This window comes from Eumetopias jubatus, unplaced genomic scaffold (assembly GCF_037043125.1).
Source record: "Eumetopias jubatus isolate StellerSeaLion01/CBP00866 unplaced genomic scaffold, mEumJub1_p1.0 scaffold_6, whole genome shotgun sequence".
NCBI classification, from domain to species: Eukaryota; Metazoa; Chordata; class Mammalia; order Carnivora; family Otariidae; genus Eumetopias; species Eumetopias jubatus.
The window spans coordinates 111,983,798-112,002,212 of record NW_028274812.1 but is presented as its reverse complement, the minus strand read 5'-3'; the positions used below and the strand labels follow the sequence as shown (position 1 = coordinate 112,002,212).

The window sequence follows — 18,415 nt, the reverse complement described above, 5'->3', positions numbered from 1 at the left end:
TCTGGGTTTGTGAAAAGATTAGGTGGCTGGGAGGGGGATGATCTAGAAAGGAAATGGGGTCACTGGTCTCTATTTTTTTTCTTATTTATTTATTTATTTATTTATTTAAAGTAAGCTCCACGCCCAACGTGGGGCTTGGACTCACGACCCCGGGATCAAGAATCACATATTCCACTCACTGTGCCAGCCACAGTTTGAATATAATACCTGTGACTCCAAGACATCCATCTCACTCCTCTCTACCCTAACTCACATCCTGGGAGGAAGAAGAGTGGTCGGGAGCTATCTGGAGCATGGCAGGCCTGGGTTTGAATGCTGGTTCTGCCATGTCCAAGCTGGGAGACCCAGGGCAGCTTACCTACCCTCTCTGATCCTGGAGATTCCTACCCTGTAAAGTTGTTGTAGTTGTATGCATGCCTGGTGCAGCAGGACACACACAGCAAGCGCTCAGATGCTAGCCGCATATTGTTAAGACAGTGAGGCACAGACCCTGGAGCCAGCCTGCCTGGGTTCAAATCCCAGGCAGAACACCTCAGGAAAGCTACTTAACCTCTTTGTGCCTCGGTTTTCTCATTTGTAAAGGCAAGATAATAACAGGACCTTCGTCATCGAGATGTTGAAAGAACTAAATAAGCTAATAAATGGAAACCACTGGAATAGTACCTGGCACGTCATAATTTCTCCAAAAGGTTGGCTCTTATTATCATCATTACTGGAGGAAAAAAAAATCTGCATTTACTTGGCAATTTTGACCTAATTTCCATCAATTGGTTTTGTGATGTATAATCCACTTACTTCTAACCAAAGATATAAGATGACTTTCTACATAAAAACATAGGAGATAAGTAAATTTTTAAAAAGCTATTTCATGGCAGATCAGAGATCAGTAAGGAGGTTCGAGCTAGAGGCCTTGCCCCCAGGATGGTTGGCTGTAGCATGTAACTAAGGCATGCCCACAGAGCCGCCAGGCAGCCCTGGTCATTCTATCTTGGGAAGAACATAGGGAGGAGGGTGAGGCGGGGGGGGGGATGTGATGGCCTCAGAACAACGTGAGAGGAGGAGCTTTGTCAGGGGCATCCAGTCTGTGTGGGACTGGGACAACAGGAGCAGAAAGGGCTGATCATACTTCAGATGAGGGGTACCCAGCCCAGGAGGGGCTACCCCCACCCCAGGCCACATCCAGCATACCGCCCACTAGACCCCACACATGCAGAGGGATGGCACAACCTGGCATGCTTCCAAGGCAAGGAAGCAGGAGAGGCACCAGAGAATGTACCCCCCCGCCCCCTTCCTGCTCCTGAGACAAGCACTGCCACCCTATACCTGAAATGCCTCCTGTGTCTCTTCCCTGACTGGGCTCCTATTTGACCTTCTGGGTCACCTCCTCCAGAAAGCCCTCCGTGACCTTCCCAGGACCTGCCATGATGCTTGCATGGAACTTATCCCAGCCACAGTAACTGAGTCAGGTACTCCTTAAGCACCAAGTCCTTTATGTCCACCTCCCTGGGAAATGTGAGCTGCAGGAGGGCAGGCGTGTCCTGTGAGTGCCTGTTTTCCCTGTGAGTGGCCCAGGCCTGACATTAGACACATGAAATAAAGACCTCTTCAATGACTAAAGGGGAGATGCAAGAAGGGAAGAAGGCAGGGAAGGAGGATGTTGAATCTGAAAAAAAAAAAATAGCATTCAGCGAGCCATGAGAAATATCTGCAAACATTAAATGGACCTATTTTGAAACCAGAATTCATTTTATTCCTGATGAGGATGAAGGCAGAATGGAAGGGCAGGAAGTAGAGGCAGAAGGAGTTGGGAGCCTGTAATAAGGAAAATCTTCTCAGCGACAGCATCCAATGGTAGTTGGGGCTCTTGGGAAAGAAAAGGAGGGGGTAGTTTCTTGTGTATGCAAGCTATTCCCATATGGGGCCAGTTAGGATCCTAACAGTGTGGGGGGAGGTGAGGTGGGGGTAATAGATGGGGGAAGTGGTGGGCATCATAAGGATTCACAAAGAAAGGAGAGAGCTAGCCTGGATGACGTTGAACTGTCCCTTTCTAACTCTGGACCTTCTTCAGCTATGACAGTAGCAAGAACAAGGCTCATTTAAAGACAGAAGAACAGAATCCAAGAGAGTTGCGGCCAATAAATGGCTGGACTGGTCCCAAGACCTTGGCTTTCCCTCCCTTTCCCTGAGCTCTCTCAAGTCCTTGGCAATATGTCCACACAGGGGAACTGGGCTTTGAGGTCACCTTATGACCTGTCCCTGCCCCCCTCCCTCCTCCTGCTGCTGGGACCTCCACTGTGCCCCCCCCTCAGGTCCATATCCTCTATTGACCAGTCCTGGAGGAAACCACGTCAGTATCACCTAGGTTTTTGCCTATGATAAGTGCAAAGAAGTGCATCTCTAACGGTGGAATTTCAGGCCCTCTGATCTTCTATGAAAGAAATGTTTTTGGGTGGGGTCCTATTCGTAGGCCCGCTCTAGACAGAATGGGGTGTGGGGGGGGTTGGGGTCTAAATCTTGGCACCTATGTTTTCCTGGCAGCTCCCACCCACTCACTTTTGCTGTAGTAGACCAGCTTTCTTCCAGCCCCTGCCAGAGGGAGAGTGGGCACCAGCCTAGCCGGCCGGGAATTTTCAAAATCTCACTGTTTCACTCAGACCTTCTTTGGAGCAACAATCAAAGGCTGGGGGAGGAGAGCAAAGCAGCCTTGGGAAGCAGCCCTTGGCACCAGCTCACACATGGTGGCATTTTGACGGGTGGTAAAAATATCTCTCTGGCGTTCACTGCCGGCTGCTGCCACTGTCTCAGCTTCCAAGATCCTGTCTCCTTGCCCAGGGCCTCGGCAGACTCCTCACCTGTCCACACGCCTCCCCCCCCAGGGGTCAGAACCCAGGTCACCGAGCCCCAACCCCCAGCTAGCCTCACACCTGCAACTGCCGCCTCCATCCCCGCGGCCTGGTGCCAGCAAAAACACACTGAAGAGCCACTAGAGGAGAAGATTTATTATCAGAAATCCTGCAGCACATGCCTAATGAGCTAATTAAACAAGAACATAAATAATTACTCCCTATCGGAGTGAGAGGGCTGGGGGCGGAGAGGGTGGGGGACACTGACTACAGAGCTGGGACAGTGATGCGCGAGACGTCTGCCCTGCAGGGGAAGATGGGAACTCCTCGTCACTCCAGGCTGCTGCTGGGCCTCCACGGGCCTCCCCAGCTGGGACCACGAATTCTGCCAGAAAAACCATGACCAAGTGCTGCTTTGTTCCCCACCTGAGTATTTCCTGCTCACTTGCTGCCCGCACCCTGATCTCCTTCCCCCCTCTAAGGACACTGAGGGGAAAAGATGGAAGAGATCCTTCCCCCATTTTATGGATGTGAACCTTAAGGGGGGGTGTCTCAAGACGTAGCTAAGACCCCTGCAACCATCTTATAACTGATCTCCCTGGTTCCACCCTTGCCCCCTTGATGTCTATTCTTCACCTAATAGCCAGAATCTTCTCTCTTAATCACATCATGTCCCTCTCCTGCATTCAACACCCCCCGCTCCACACGCCAGTGGCTCCCATCTCTTTCAGCATAAAATCCAAGGCCTCACCATGACCTATGCGGCCCTACATGATCCAGCACTGTCCAGTCTTCTAATTTTATTTACTGTCACTCTTCCTCCAGATGCACTGGAGTCCTTGCTGTTTCTCTAACAAGACAAGTTTGTTCCTACCCCAGGGCCTTTGCACATGCTACTTCCCCTTGCTGAGCTCTTTTTCTCGCTCTATTCAGGTCTCTCTTCCAATGTCACTCTTTAAAAGGGCCATCCATGACCACCCTTATAAAGCAGTAGCCCCTTATTCTGTGTCCTCTTATATTAATTATTTTTCTTCCAAATGCACATGTTAAATTTTTGTCCATCTCTCTCATAAGAATATAAGGACCTTGCCTATCTTTTTCTAACCCTAGGGTCTTGACAGTCTACCCCAAAACAGATCTAGCTACCCCAAAATCTAGCTATTGCAAGTCAAATTGTGGTTTGTGCCTAGACCATCCAGTTCCAAGTCCACGGTTTTCTCCACCACAGGTCATTCCTTTCCATAGAACTTGACCTGGCTCCCCACCGTCAACAGGAGGAAGCCTGACTTTCAGGACAGGACAGAGCACTGGCTACGAGCTCCAGCTCTACCACCTCCAAGCTGGGGGCCTCAGAAGTCACAACACCCGCTATGGCTCAGAGTCCTTGTCTGTCAAATGGCAATGCCACACGTACAGGGTTCATGTACCAATGAAGAGAACACACAGAATGCTTTTAGAACAGTTACTGGAAGGTAGTAAGAACTCAGTAAATATAGCTATTTTGTGTGAGATTCAAGGACACCGACAAGCTGACCTCTCCTATCTTCTTTAAACAAAGCTATTATTTTCCTAGACGAGAGCTTTTTGAAGTGTGGTCCCCAAAGTGAGTGTATCGGCATCCCTGGGAGAATGTATTAGAACAGCAGATTGTCAGACTCTGCTCCAGACCAACTGAGTCAGAAACTCAGTAGGGTCCTGCATCTGTGTGCTAACAAGTATGCCAGATGACTCAGATGCGTGCTCAAGTGAGATAAGATACCTGCCCTAGAGACAACTCCTCTGGTAGGTATGCCATGTGTGCTAGATTGAGTTGTTGGTCCTGTTTCTTCACTTTCCTATAAGAAAATGATACCTCCCCAGCCTTACCATGGCCCAATGGTGGGTGAAGTGCATGCCTTGCCCCCTGACTTTGGGCTTGGCCATGTAACTTGCTTTGGCCAAAAGGATTTAGTACATGTGATGCCACAAGCTTGGCATTTGGTTCTTCTGTTGGGCTTGCCCTCCTGCATTTCTGTTCTCACCATGAGAGGACCATACTCTGAACAGCCATTGCCCCTAGCTGGGCTCCAGAATGAGATATGGAGGGAGGACTTAAACCACAGCCCAGTCCTGCCCAGTCCAGCCCCACCCAGCCCAGGCTCGCCAAGACTGGGTGAACTCCAACAAACCTACAGACCCATGAATAAGAAAATGAAATGTTAGTTGTTGTAAGCCACCTAGATGTTGAGGTTGTTTGTCATGCAGCATTACTGTGGCAGCAGCTGACTAATACACCAGCAGCCCTTATAAGTCCTTGACCAGGACCAATCCCTCTTGCCTCTGCCTCTGTCTTTACCAGTTCCACCTAGAGCAGCTACGCCTTCCCCTCTTCCCCCCACATCCCACCTATTCCCCAGGATACACCTTACACTCCACCCCACCTGTTCCCAGAAGCCCTACCCTCTAGAACACACCCCACCGCCCCCCCTTCCACCCAGTCATGTGAATTCACTTCAGTTAGCTCATGAAAAAGCTCAAGTGGATAAAGTTCACCAAGCAATTCATTTAGAGTTTCACCTTTTAGGTGGGTAATTACTACACTGAAAGGCCCCTTAACTTAGTACCATCACTAACTAATTACCATGTTACAAGGTTAAGTGTTTAATAGTTCCCCATGATGTTTAATTTCCAAACAATTACCTCCTTTATGACAGGATAGAAGTCAGTTCCCACATCTGGATCAGTACTTCCCCTGCCCTCCCCGCGGTCACAGCATCAGCCCTGCAGCCACAGAACAAGTCAGAGCCTATCTCTGGAGCCCACCCCAGCTAGAAATAGCTCCCCTTTGTAAATAGTTAATGAGCTAGCTGTGCATCCGTATTGGACATTCGTGGCCCCGCATTCGCCCTGGGTTGACACATTGCAGTTTGTGGTTTGTGTGATTCTGCCCACCCCCTCTGCCCCCCCACCACCTCAGCGACTTTGAAGATGATGTGCATTAATTTGACTTCATGTCCTCAACCCTTCTGTCCCCCACAGGGTGCCCACTCCCATCACATGCGCACATGGCAGACCATAGCCCTAATTGACAAGAACTAAGACATCCCTCTTTGCTTCTCTCTGTCTCACTGTCTCCAGAGATGAGAAAAGAGCACTCAGAGAGAGGCAGAAAAACAGCCTGGATCATCTTCTTTCCCAGGCTGGCCTCAGCTACATGTTGGCTACTGGTTTCTGGGATTGTGTGGGCAGGTGCCAAGAAGCGTTAATGACACCAAAGCTTTCACCCATACAGCTCTGCAGTGGCTGCACGCCTCCCCATCAGCCTGTCCCCCTCCCAGCTTCCCGGCAGAGTCCTGATTTTATTTGGGGCAGTGATGTGCCTAACACACAACTACTTTTCTCAGCCTCTGGCAGTCACTGGGTGGGACTTCTGGGGGCTAACTCAACCAGGAGGTGGTGCCTGTGATGTTCCCCAGAAGCAGACCTGGAGACAAGGATTTGAGTCTCAGTAGTTAATCTGGGAGGTGGACCCAGGACAGTCCAGTCAGGAGATGGGGAAGGAAGTCCTTACAGGAGGGTCCACTAAGCATGGTCCCACTGTAGGCAATTGGGGCTCAATCCTACTCAGACCCTCTTGGAGGAGGCACAGAACATGCCTCGGTTGTCCTCCTCCCCTGTCCTCCAAGGAAGAGGAAGCTGGGGTATGAATCCTCTAACTCCCAGTGTCAGAGGCTCGGGGTCTCCCGGGGATGGTCCCCTGCACTACCACCTGTGCTCCCGGAGAGTCCCCAGGCAGAATTGTCAGCGAGCACAGAAGACATGAGCCACATGGTAAGGATCATGCCATTGACCTTCAGAAGGAGCCTTAGTCCTTGAAAGCCATGAAACTCCCATACCAGCCTGAACTACCTCTGGCTGGGATTCTGTTACATGACAGGAAAAACAAAAACCATCCAAATTTGATTCAGGCACTGTAGTCCAATCTCTGCCACTAGAAGCACTTGGCGCTCTATGGAAATGCTCTTCATTACCCCTGACGTCTTGCATTTTGCTGCTACCTAGTAAGGTAGGCAGGACCCGTGTTATTCCCATTCTGCAGATGGGAAGCCTGAGGCTCAGAGCAGGGAAGATAAGAGCCCACGTCTGGGGTCCCCAAGTCCATCCTTGTATTCATCCCACAGGCTCAAACGAGGGGCAAGAACAAAGGACTCCAGCAACTGAAGTGTGCAAGGTGCTTTACTTGCCCCTGCATACTTTATCTTGAATGAGATAACCCCATTCTAAGGGATTTTTATTTCAATGTTAAGGAGGAAGCAAAGTCTCCGAGAGGTGAGATGAGCAGGCCGGAAATTCAGAGAGCAGCCCCCCGCTGTGGGATGCACAGCGGCTCTGCCCACCAGTGCTGCCCACACATCTGATTTCACCGGCATGTGGCATGATGCTGAATACACGTCAGAGTCGCTGGGAGAGCTTTAGAAACACTGATGCTTGGGCGCCACCCCAAGCTGACTCAGAATCTCTCAGAGGGAAGATACAACTCCCCAAAAGATTCCAGCATGCAGCCAGGATCAGGGAACACTGGGGAGGTGGGAACCTGGGGTTTGGGGTCAGGATGCCTGGGTTTCACACCTTGCCCAGCCCTGGTTCTTCCTGAAAGGAGCTGGCTGCTGTGAACCCACCTGGGCAAGTTGTCAGATGAGGGTTTGGTGTCCTTATGATGACTGTCACCACCCGCACTGAACCCCACCCCCGCCACCATACATTCCTCCCAGCCGAGCCCCTCCCTCTAGGAACCTTCTTTGGTGTTTTCCTGGTGTGAAATAAATGGACTTCCACTCATGGACTAACCAAATGTATATAAAATTAACAAGGGGCTGGTTCTCTGGTTCTTCCTTACCAACAGGGGAAGAGCCACATTTCAGAAGCAAGGCAGACTGGATATACACTATAATCCCTTTACTCCTACTAATTACTTCTATCTTCGGAGATGTCTCCAGCCAGAGCTTTTTGAGAGTGAAGAGGGAATGACAAGTAGAGAAATTAGTCACCTCTGAGCAGATGCCCTGAAGGTTTTTGAATCTGAGTGGTGTCATCTTCTTGTGCAGAGCAGGAAAGGAAGGATGAGAAGGTAGTGATATGATTTGAAATGCTCTTGGAAGACAACCCTGAAAAATGTCTTCCCTATGCACAAGTGTGCTGTGGGTTTTGAAATACCACCATTAGAGATTCATTCCTTTGGGTCTTTCCAATTGAACTGCAAACATTTCTGAAAGGATTTACATCTTATACCTTGATCTCTTAAAACCCTGTTAGATCATTTTCCAAATTTACAACTCTCTTGGAATACGGCTTTGAAGACTGGAGCCATAAGAGGGAGCTTGAAGAAGAGGCCCAAGAAGTGGGGCAAGAAGGGAAAGCAGGCAGCCTCCTAATAACAGTAAGTACTTACATGTGTTCAGCACTGCACACTTGACTATGAAAGATGTGTTTTCAAATACACGATCTCATTCAGTCTTCACCACAATTCCAGGAACTATACAGAGAGGAATCTCTGTTCCCATTTACAGAGGAGAACATGGAGACTGAGAGCAATGAAATGATTTGTTCATGGTCCCAGGACTAGTACATGGTGGAGGTGGGGAGCAAACTGAGGTTCTAGAAGTGCCAGTTTCTTCCCTATCTTTTCCATATTAATGGATGTACATTGTACCTGGCTTTAAAAAAGACTACATTTCCCAGCCTCCCTTGCAGAAAGGTGTGGTCAATGAGATGTGAGCAGATGTTATTGGCTGGGCCTACTGAGAACTTCCCTTTTGCCCTCTTGCTCTCTACTTTTCATCTTTCCTATTGTGTATAGAAGAGAGATGTGACAGCTAGAGCTCTAGCAGCCATTTTGCACCATGAGGTGACCTTAAGGACAGAAACTGTGCTGAAGATGGCAGGGCAGAAAGCTGGAAGGAGCTAGGCCCCTGGTGGCCATGCTACCCAGAAAACCAGACCTAAATTCTCTTTCACTGGACTTCTTTTACATGAGAGACATATAAACGCTAATGAGTTTAAGTCATTGAGTATTTTGTTCATCCTAATTGCCACTCTGGACTTATGACTCCAGACTTGTTTTCCTCTGGGATGCCTCTAGCAACTAAGTTACTTCACAGTGGCTCACCTGGTACCACATAGAATCCTCATCCTGCCTTGATTTTCTGCTAGCTGGTCCCAGGTGGCTATTTCTGAGTGGGACCCAAGGTTCTCCCTGGCCCTCCTGTTCCACTTTCCCTCAACACTTCTAGACCTTAGAAATGTGGGAAGAAACTAAAGCTGTGAGAGACAACCCAGCAGACTCCCAGTGATTTACCCCATCCTTCTCAGAAGGAGAAGTTACAGTTGGTGCTCCTCGGCCCAAGTCTATAGCCTTAACAAAAACCCGCGTGCTGCTAGTGAGATGTGCCCCACAGCGTGGTACCTGGCACTGAACATAGGAGACCACATCTGTATTTTTTGGAATCCTGGGAAATCTATTCAATTCATTGGACAATTAGTTTCTCTATCTATAAAATGAGCCTAATATTTGTCCTGTCCATCCCTCCCTTGTGGATGTCAGGTTTCAGTAATTTAATAGTGTGAAAAAAATTTAGAAAAATATAAAATCCAAGGCAGGCTGATTTTGATTTTGGCTCTGACCAGCAAGCTGCTGGGGAGCTTCTCCCGACCCATCCATCCGGTTTCCTCCTTTATATATTTTTCTTCCTCCGCCTGTGGGAGCTCAATCAACCCTTTCAGCAGAAGCTGGGCTGTCTGGGGAAGCCTCCCCCTGCATAGACAGCAGGTTCCCCTCCCTCTAGGGTACAATTGTCCCTACCAGTTTCTCCCCAGATCCATAAAGTCTCAAGTTCATTAGTTAATTCCCTCCCATCCCATGGTGGAGATGGCTGTCTCTTCAGGGGGAGGAGACAGATCTCCACTTAAGTGTTGACTGATAAGATTCTGATGGGGTGGGTCCTGACCGAATTGGCCCTCTATCCTTTCCCTAGATGGAAGGCAGAGCAACAGTAGAAGATGCCCCCTCCCCAGCACTGCAAAACTCAGTGGGGTGGTCCAGGCTCCCCAGGATGGGGGGATGGTGTAATGTCTGACATTCACCGAAGAAGACGACATGGAAAGGGGGGCCTGCAGACAGAGGGGGGGTGGGGCATGGAGTGGCTGCTATCTCCCCCCAACTTCAGTGTCTCTCTTCTCATAATCCATCACTTTCCCTACTTATGGATGACCACTGCATAATAAGCAAGAGAAAGGCAAGACTGCATCCTGGCTAATTCCACACTGTGCTTTAGAAGCATGCTTGCTGTTCCCCTGGCCCTCCTGGGGGCAATTCCGACATCACACCTGGTGACAGATGTTCTTGATGACTCTTGGAGACAAGTGTTTGTGAATGTCACTTGGGCTGATAATGACATGCAGGGCACTTAACTTTCTGTGTCACACCAGGGATGAGGCTGAGCCGGGACAGGCTGTTGCCTTCTCCAGTGAGGAGGGAGGCTCCCCTTTTTCTGACTCCTCTCCTGCCACCCTCCCTCTTCCCCTTGTGACCCCTCCTTGCTCTGACGCTGTCCTCATTAATGCTGGCCACTTCCTGAAAGAGCAGATTCTGGGGCAGAGAGATGGGAGAGTCGGCCTTCCCCAGTCACATGGGAAACATGCCAGGCCGCTGCGGAGCTCAGCCTTGTGTACGCAGGGAAGACAAATGCCTTGGAGGTCAGCAAGAACGATTAGATAATTAGGGAGCTAATTATCTGATAAAAAAGCAAGACCCTATTTCATAGTCAAATTCAAATCCTAAATTATCCATGATTTGGGATTACCTATGGCTGCTTCCCCCTTCTTGGTTTGTGGAATAGAACCTTATGTTTTCAGAAACTGCTCACAGCTCCCCAGAGCTTCTGTGGGCCCCAGATGTGGATCAATGGTGACCTATCTATGACTCGCATCCTGTTCTGGTTGGACAATCTGAGCCTCTGCCCAAGTCCCTGTCTGTGACCTCAGGGCCCTGCGGCTCAAACCCCTATGAGAGAGGGCACTCTAACCCTGGGAGGTAAGATGTCAGAGTGGCCCCTGCTGGTAAAAGTAGGTGGATTTAGCAAGAGTAATACTATATTGCTTTAATCATGGGATTATAATGGTCTTGCACAGAATCAGAAACCATCAGGGCTGGGATCATGTAAGTCAAATGTTTCCATGCCTGCCTAAAGTCAGGCTGCCCACTCAGTGTCCCTAGCACGAAGTCAACCAGGTTCTGCTTGAACCCTTCTGGCACAGGCAGCTCACTACTTTGTGGCAGCTCTTACTTATTCTGCTGTTGGGCAGCTCTGATGCTCATTTCCATTCTGTTCAGTTCACTGAATGTCGACCCAGTAGCTGTCATGGGCCAGGACTTACTAGGAGCTGGGGGTACAGAGATGAGTACACATGGAAAGTATATGCTGGAGAGAAAGAAAGATACAAAACCAAATTTCACGGCCAGATGGAGAGTAATGAGAGAGGTACATAAGGCTGTTGCTGTTGGACTTTTCTCTTGTAATGGGCTGATGCCTACTTTCATATGTGCATGCATGTGCATGCATGTGCATGTGCGTGCACGGGTGCATGTGTTTTTCCACTCTTCTGCTCCTAAATTCTTTGAATACGTTAAGGGAGGTAGGTCTTCTTTTCTGAGTCGCCTCATCTCCAAGGTAACCTTCCTCATCTCCCATGAGCTTCCAGAATCCCATTCTCATCAGTTGATCTCTGGACACACGGCAATGACTCTTAAGACTGTGCCATCCTGTATCGAACATTCCACAGCACTGCCCTGACTAGCTTGAGTGATTCAGTGGTTAGAATCGTAATCTCTCACGAGCTGAGCCTTTTATTTCTGTTAACAAAACCAAAAACCATAGGAGTCTTAGCAGCTCCTTTGTGGCCACTTTGTGGCCGTAATGTCCTTGAGATCAACTAAAACTCAGAGCCTAGGCCACACAAAATTCCAGTCAAGCCAGATTATCGCCACCTTGCGCTTGGTTCAGTTGAGTCCTTGAACCAAAGGGAAGGGAATACACATTTTCTGTGTTATTATCCGTGACAACAGGAAAATGGATCAAGCAGCACAGAAATGGGGGCAGGAGCTGAGGAAGCAGGAGGCAGAGGCTTTCTTTCATGTTCACATCAATGTATCAGTCTGATTACTTGACCAGTTTCAAGTGCATTTCACCAGGACGCGTTTCTCCATTTTGTCCTAACACAGGGTGAGATTTTGTCAAATGTCCTGTAAAATTGTGATAAGCTCTGTTTATGGTAGTAAGTCATAGCCAATGGAAACTCCTAGGACATTTTCCAAGGGTACTCAGCACCCCAGAGATTCGGATCCACTTTCCTGTGGGGACACATGGGGGTGGGATCTAATGGAGAATCGCTGTACAAGGATGATGCTGACCGAGAGGTGCTGCCCTCGTGAATGATGGGGAGGCACGCCCGTCTGAGCTGCTGATCCACAGTGTCTCCTGAACACAGATCAGCAATTGGGCAGGATTTTCTCCTTGTGAACCCATGCTGGGGCCTGGCAATCAGCATTCTTTTCTGAGGGCTTACCGCCATCTGTTGCGAAATCCTTTCTAGAATTTGGCAGGGACTCCATGCCCAGGCTTGCATCCTATGCTTTACACGGTCTATTCTTGGAAAAGCAGAATATCCGCCCTTTTCCCATCTGAGGCACTTGTCTTTCTGTCCGTGCTGCCTCAGGACCACGCCCACAGCTTGGGAACCTCATCTACTGTTCCTTTAGCCTTGGATGTGACCCTGGGGGTCTGGAGACAGGACCCACATTCTTCCATTCCTTCTCTGCAGTATAGGGCTTGCCCTTCCTGGTTTGCTAGGATCCTAATTCTGTCTCTGCTTCTTACCCCGGTATCATACACACCCTGGACAAGTTTCTTATACGGAAAGTGGAATAATCATAGTTCTCACCTCCTGGGGATAGTAAACACTAAATGAGTTGGTCTGCATAAAGCCCTAGTCAGCTCTCAGCTCAGATTTGTGCCTTCCCTTCTGCCACTGTGCTCCTTGCCGGGAGGGTGGGTGTCAGTCAGAAATGGCCAGGCTGGCCTGCTGGCTCCTGTCTAGTCTCATTGCAACCTCCTTCCCAACCAGCAGGCTGTTGTCATTTTTCCTTTTTGCTACGAACACGGATTAAAAATCCCTGTTGGGCTGTGTTTAGCTCTCTCTGCACAGGGCATGCTCCTCCTCATCTTCCCATATGGGCCTTTCTTCCCTTCTTTTGTACACTTTCCTGCTAAAGTCTACGCACGTCAGAAGCCACTGTGCAGCCACTGGTGTCTTTTCTTTCTTACGGGGACAATTCATTTTCTAAAAATTCAGTTTCCTTCTTGGAGTGCCCTATTTCTCCCGAGCCAGAGTCGCTGTTGGGGCGCTGGGCAGTATGGTCACAGGGCCAAGGCTAGGCGCAGACTCCAGAAGCGCCTGGGTTCAAATGACTCCTGCTTCTTTCTGGCTGTGTGAGCCAGGGTGAGCTTTCTAAATCTCTCGGCCCTTTCTACTTCGGACACTGCCCCAGAACTACGAGTCTGACACAGAGTAAGCAGGCAACCATGGTGACCCACGATGGCTGTTCCTATCCTCTGGATACAATCTCACTCTGAAATTGTTCTCTAAGATTTTGGAACTCTGTCTTGTTACAGACCGAACTGTGTATTCAGCCCTCCTCTTCCGTTTCCTCCCCCAAGCTTGGCAGACAAGATAATGGTCTTCGCTCACCATTACTATTACTTTTACTAACAACAATGATAATGATGCATGTACCTCGAACACGAGCTGTGTGCTCACATTATTTGGAGAGCCTTCTGAGCTCTGTCTCCTCCAGTCCCCATGACCACCCTCAGAGGAACTCAGCAGGGTTTTTTTTTATTTATTATTTTTTTAATTCCAAGGTTTCTGATGCTTTCATTTCAATTATTTTTATGAACTTAGTGTCTCCAGGTTCTGAGCCACCAAATGCATGCCGTTTGAATCCCCGTCTTGAGTGACATCAGGAGCCCGGCTCCATCCCCTCCTGTGCCCCTGCCTGGGCTTCTGGGGCCCCCAGGGAGGGGCGCCCTATGGGCCTGCTGCCGCCTGGACACCAACAGCCCCCGCCCATCACCCACTGCACTGCCTTCCCTCCGTCCCGTGCCTGTGCGAGACTCAGAGCAGGTAGCATTTCACCTTTACACTTTTTATCAAAGTCAAGACCATATAATAAATTCACAAGTGAAGAAATAAACTTATTTTCCAAAGGTCAACCTCACAAGTTATCAAAGAAATGCAAATTAAAACAAGTTCCATTTCTCACCTGTAAAATTGGCAAAGATGAAAGTAATTATATATTCAGTCATTGGCGAAGGTGTGGTGGAAATGGGCACTGTCGCCTTCCACTGGTGAGGGGGTCAATAAATATTTACATGCAATGTATAAAGATTATAATTTACGCATTAAACCAGTAATTCAGCCCCTAGAAAAATAAGCTAAGGAAATCACTGAACTTGCACAGATATATTTAAGTACAACAATCCATCAAGGCGCTACTTTCAATGTTGAAAATGAGAAACAATCTAAATGTTCAACAATAGAAGACTGGTTACAGAAATTGTGGTACAGAGAAGTGAAAAATATTTTACTACCATGGGAACTAAGCAAGCTCTAATGTGGAGTGCAAAGAATACAAACTAGACTGACCATAAATATTGTTTTGAATTGAAATAAAACTGAGAGGCCAAATGCTTCTGGTTAACTTTGGTGGGATTACAGGTAATTCTTATTTCTCTCTTTGTCATTTTCTTTTCTTTTCTTTTTTAATTTACTTATTTATTGGGAAGGGGGGCAGAGGGAGAAGGAGAGAGAGTCCCAAGCAGACTCCACCCTGAGTACAGAGCCGGACACACGGCTTGATCTCATGACCCTGAGATCATGACCTGAGCCGATACCAAGAGTCAGACACTTAACAAACTGAGCCACCAAGGCGCCCCTCTCTGTCATTTTCTTTACCTTCCAAATTTTCTACAAAGACTATTACTTTTATAATTAGAAAAACACATACATGTATATTTAGGCTTAATGATATATCTATAGATCTCTTTATATGTGTATATATGCATACATTTAAGTTAGGTTCTAATGCTGCTTTCTGCACATCCTGAGAAGCGAAGCTGCTCTCCAGACAAACCAAGTGCATGCCCGGCCAGGGAAATACCCTGGTTTCCGCTGGTGTCCATGATGCACCCCCTCAGTCTCAGGGACTCCATTTGGTGAATGAATACCTTCCTTACAAGCTCTTCTCCCTCACACATTCCCATCCAGAGACTCATCAGCTGAGATTGGAGCCGGAAGAACTCTCAATACTCTTGACCGCTCCTGCACCATGGACCCTTTGGGTGTCTATGAAGCATATGGGATTATTTCTCAGAATAACCATTTTAAATACATAAAAGAGAGGCACCTGGGTGCTCAGTTGGTTAAGTGTCTGACTCTGGATTTCAGCTCAGGTCATGATCTCAGGATCATGAGATCGAGCCCTGCATCGGGCCCAGCGTGGAGCCTGCCTAAGATTCTGTCTCTCCCTCTCCCTCCGCCACCACCCAACTTACTCTCCAGTACTCGCTTTCTCTCTGAAAAAATAAAATAAAATAAATGCATAAAAGAAAACATAGAGGATTTCTGGAAGAAAGCAGGCATTCCTTGGGCAGTGAGATTCTAGGCCATGTGCTTCACGTTTACCGCAAACCGAGGCTGGCTGAGACAGGAACTCATCTGCCGGCAGAGCCTGGACCCTGGGGCCTGGATCTATCACTCTGTGAGCTCTTCCCTCTGAATGATGGAGGCGATTCTAGCACAGCTTTTTAGTCTTAACCTCCCTCTCTACCAGGCCCAGGAAATGACCCCTTGACCCTCACCATAAATTTACAAGGTCAACATCATTGTCTGTTTCCAGATAAAGGAGACTGGTGTCCAGAGATGTCAGCGTGGGGGGATAGGATGACCCCACCTCTAATATCCAGGCTCCCGTGACCTGCTCTTGCCAATCGGAGCTCATGCAGGGCTCCTGTGCGACCAGCTGGGAACCGGTCCTCTAGGGCTGTTCGGAGGGAAGAGACTGCATGGGGGTGAGCTCAACCAGAAGAAAGTAGAACTTAGGGAAGGTAAGAAACTCTGAGAACACAGGATGTCGGTGGGGGGGCCTTTGATCTCACTGAACCTGAAGTAGCTTCTTGACTTTTATATTACATGAGGCGACACCCTACCTCTCCTTTTCCCCTTTTTCTTTCTTCAGCCAGTTTGAATTGGGTTCCATTACTTGTAATCAAGCATCCAGCCTAAGTCAGGTATGGATTCTCCCCATTTTACAGAAGGGGACAAACAGGCAGGCCGGGAGAATTAAATCACTAGCAAGTGGCGGAGCCGTGATCCAAATTCTACTCTTCCTGACCTTAAAGCCTTAAGCATAACTGAATGTGCATTCAGGTGAAGGTCAGATTCACTCCTCAGAGGCTCGTAGCCATGCACCCACCTGCCAGAGCTGTGCCCTGGGTGGCCTGATCCTCTTACACACATGTCTCTTGGGGCTGCCCACGGGGTTCTTTTCTTCCTACACTTTAGTCGATGTGATTTCTATGTCCTCTTACCTGCACAGAGGGCACAGTTCGTCCCACGACTCCCCCAGGCACCTCTGGGGAGAAGGGGCATGGGTGGGAACGGTTCACAACCCTCCCCAGCCCTCCTCCTTCCCCAGCCAGACACCTCCCTGCCTTTGCGGCAGCCCCGGCTCACCTGTAGATCAGTACCTCGTCGTCGGAGCAGTTGTACTGCAGCTGGTACATCTTCACGCGGGGCGCTGACTTGCTGACCGACCACTTGACCAGGGCCGAGGTGGTCGTCACATCGGACACAAGCACAGCGCGTTCCAGGGGGCCTTTGGGCAGCTCCCCGCCCCCACTGCCTCCACCTCCCCGGCTGGTCTTGCTGGAGCCCGTGATGTCTGAGAGGCGGGACTTGGGGGGAGCCGTGCGGCTGGTGCTGTTGCTGAGGTGAGGCAACTGGACGATGGAGACCTCCACCATGGCCGTGGCCTCCCCGGCGGCGTTGGCCGCGATGCAGGTGAAGGCGCCGCTGTCCTGAGACGTGGTGATGAGGATGTCCAGCGTGCCGTTGTCGAACACGGCGGTCCTTGAGGAGTTCCCCACCAGGCGGTCATCAGGGGCCACCCAGTGGATTAGGGGGCTGGGGTCCCCAATGGCCTTGCACTTGAGCGTGGCCGCCTGGCCCTCCAGAACCAGCAGCTTGTGCGTGTGCTGGGTGATGAGAGGCGGCTCGCACACAAACTCCTCCTCGCGCACATGCCAGAAGTAGCGGCCCTTGAGGCCCCCCGGGGAGCCGCAGGTCTCCAGGTCATCGTCCCGCTCCAGCCGCCGCAGCCAGAGCAGCTCGCAGTTGCAGTGCAGCGGGTTCCCCCCAAAACTAAAAGACAAGGGTGGAGCAAAGGGCGTGGCCGTCAGGGCGGAGGCCTGGGAGCGGGCGAAGATGGGGTCGGGGGGCAGCTTCTGCAGCCGGTTGGACGTGAGGTCGAGGCGAGCCAGTTTCTGCAGGTCGGCAAAGGTGCCCTCGGCAATGTGGTCCAGCAGGTTGTGGTCCAGGCTCAGCTGGTGAAGGTTGACCATGCGCCGCACGGAGCCCCAGGGCAGGCCATGGAGGTTGTTGTAGGAGAGGTCCAGGTCCTCCAGCGTGAGCAGGAAGTCCTCGAAGGCCTCGTCGGCGATGCCACCCAGCTGGTTGTTGTTCACAATGAGGTGCTGCAGGTTGACCAGGCCCCGCAGGGTGTCCTCCCCAAGGCTGGGCAGCCGGTTGCTGTCGAGGTGCAGGGAACGGAGGCTCTCGAGGTCCAGGAAGGAGAAGGGCTGGATGTGGCTGATGGTGTTCCTCGACAGGGTTAAGTCCACCAGCCCCGTCATGTTGGCGAAGTCCTGGCGGCCGATGTGGATGATGAAGTTGCCACCCAGACGTAGCTCCACCGTCCGCCGGTCGATGTCAGGGGGCACGAAGAGCAGCCCCTTGGAAGGGCAGAGGGTCCCCAGTGACTCAGACAGGTTCTGGCAGACGCAGTACTTGGGGCAGGCATCGACCACGGCAAACGCCATGCCAAATGCCAGCAGGCCACCAAGCAGGGTCTCCATGGTCTGGTCACTCAGGCCACGGTGCCTGGAAGGGAGGGACACAAGGTCAGGGTCAAGAGGCAACTTCCTAATGCCCCACCAGGGCTTCATCTGTCGCCCCAACCCCTGCCTTATGGAGCAGCCCAGAATGGCTTGTGCTTTTGTGAGGTCTAACCTCTTCCCCCAATCGATCCCTCTAATATAGTTCTTTTTTTTTTTTTTTTTGCCTTAGCTCTTATCACTTTCTAACAGACTATTTAATTTGCTTATTAACTATGTTTATGTAATATTTCCTATCTCCCCCACTAGAATGCCAGCTCCACAACGGAAGGCTCTTTTGTCTGTTTTGTTAATTGCTATATACCA

General features: G+C 49.9%; 1 protein-coding gene across 1 annotated transcript in view; it reads right to left on the bottom strand.

The window, feature by feature from the left end:
* Positions 1-18,070, bottom strand: part of LRFN2 (leucine rich repeat and fibronectin type III domain containing 2) — a 37,475-nt gene extending 19,405 nt beyond the window's left edge. The window contains exon 1 of the mRNA XM_028120761.2: positions 16,671-18,070. Within this exon, the coding sequence (XP_027976562.2) occupies positions 16,671-18,070 (1,400 nt within the window). The remainder of the gene's footprint in view (positions 1-16,670) is intronic.
* Positions 18,071-18,415: the final 345 nt, after the last annotated feature.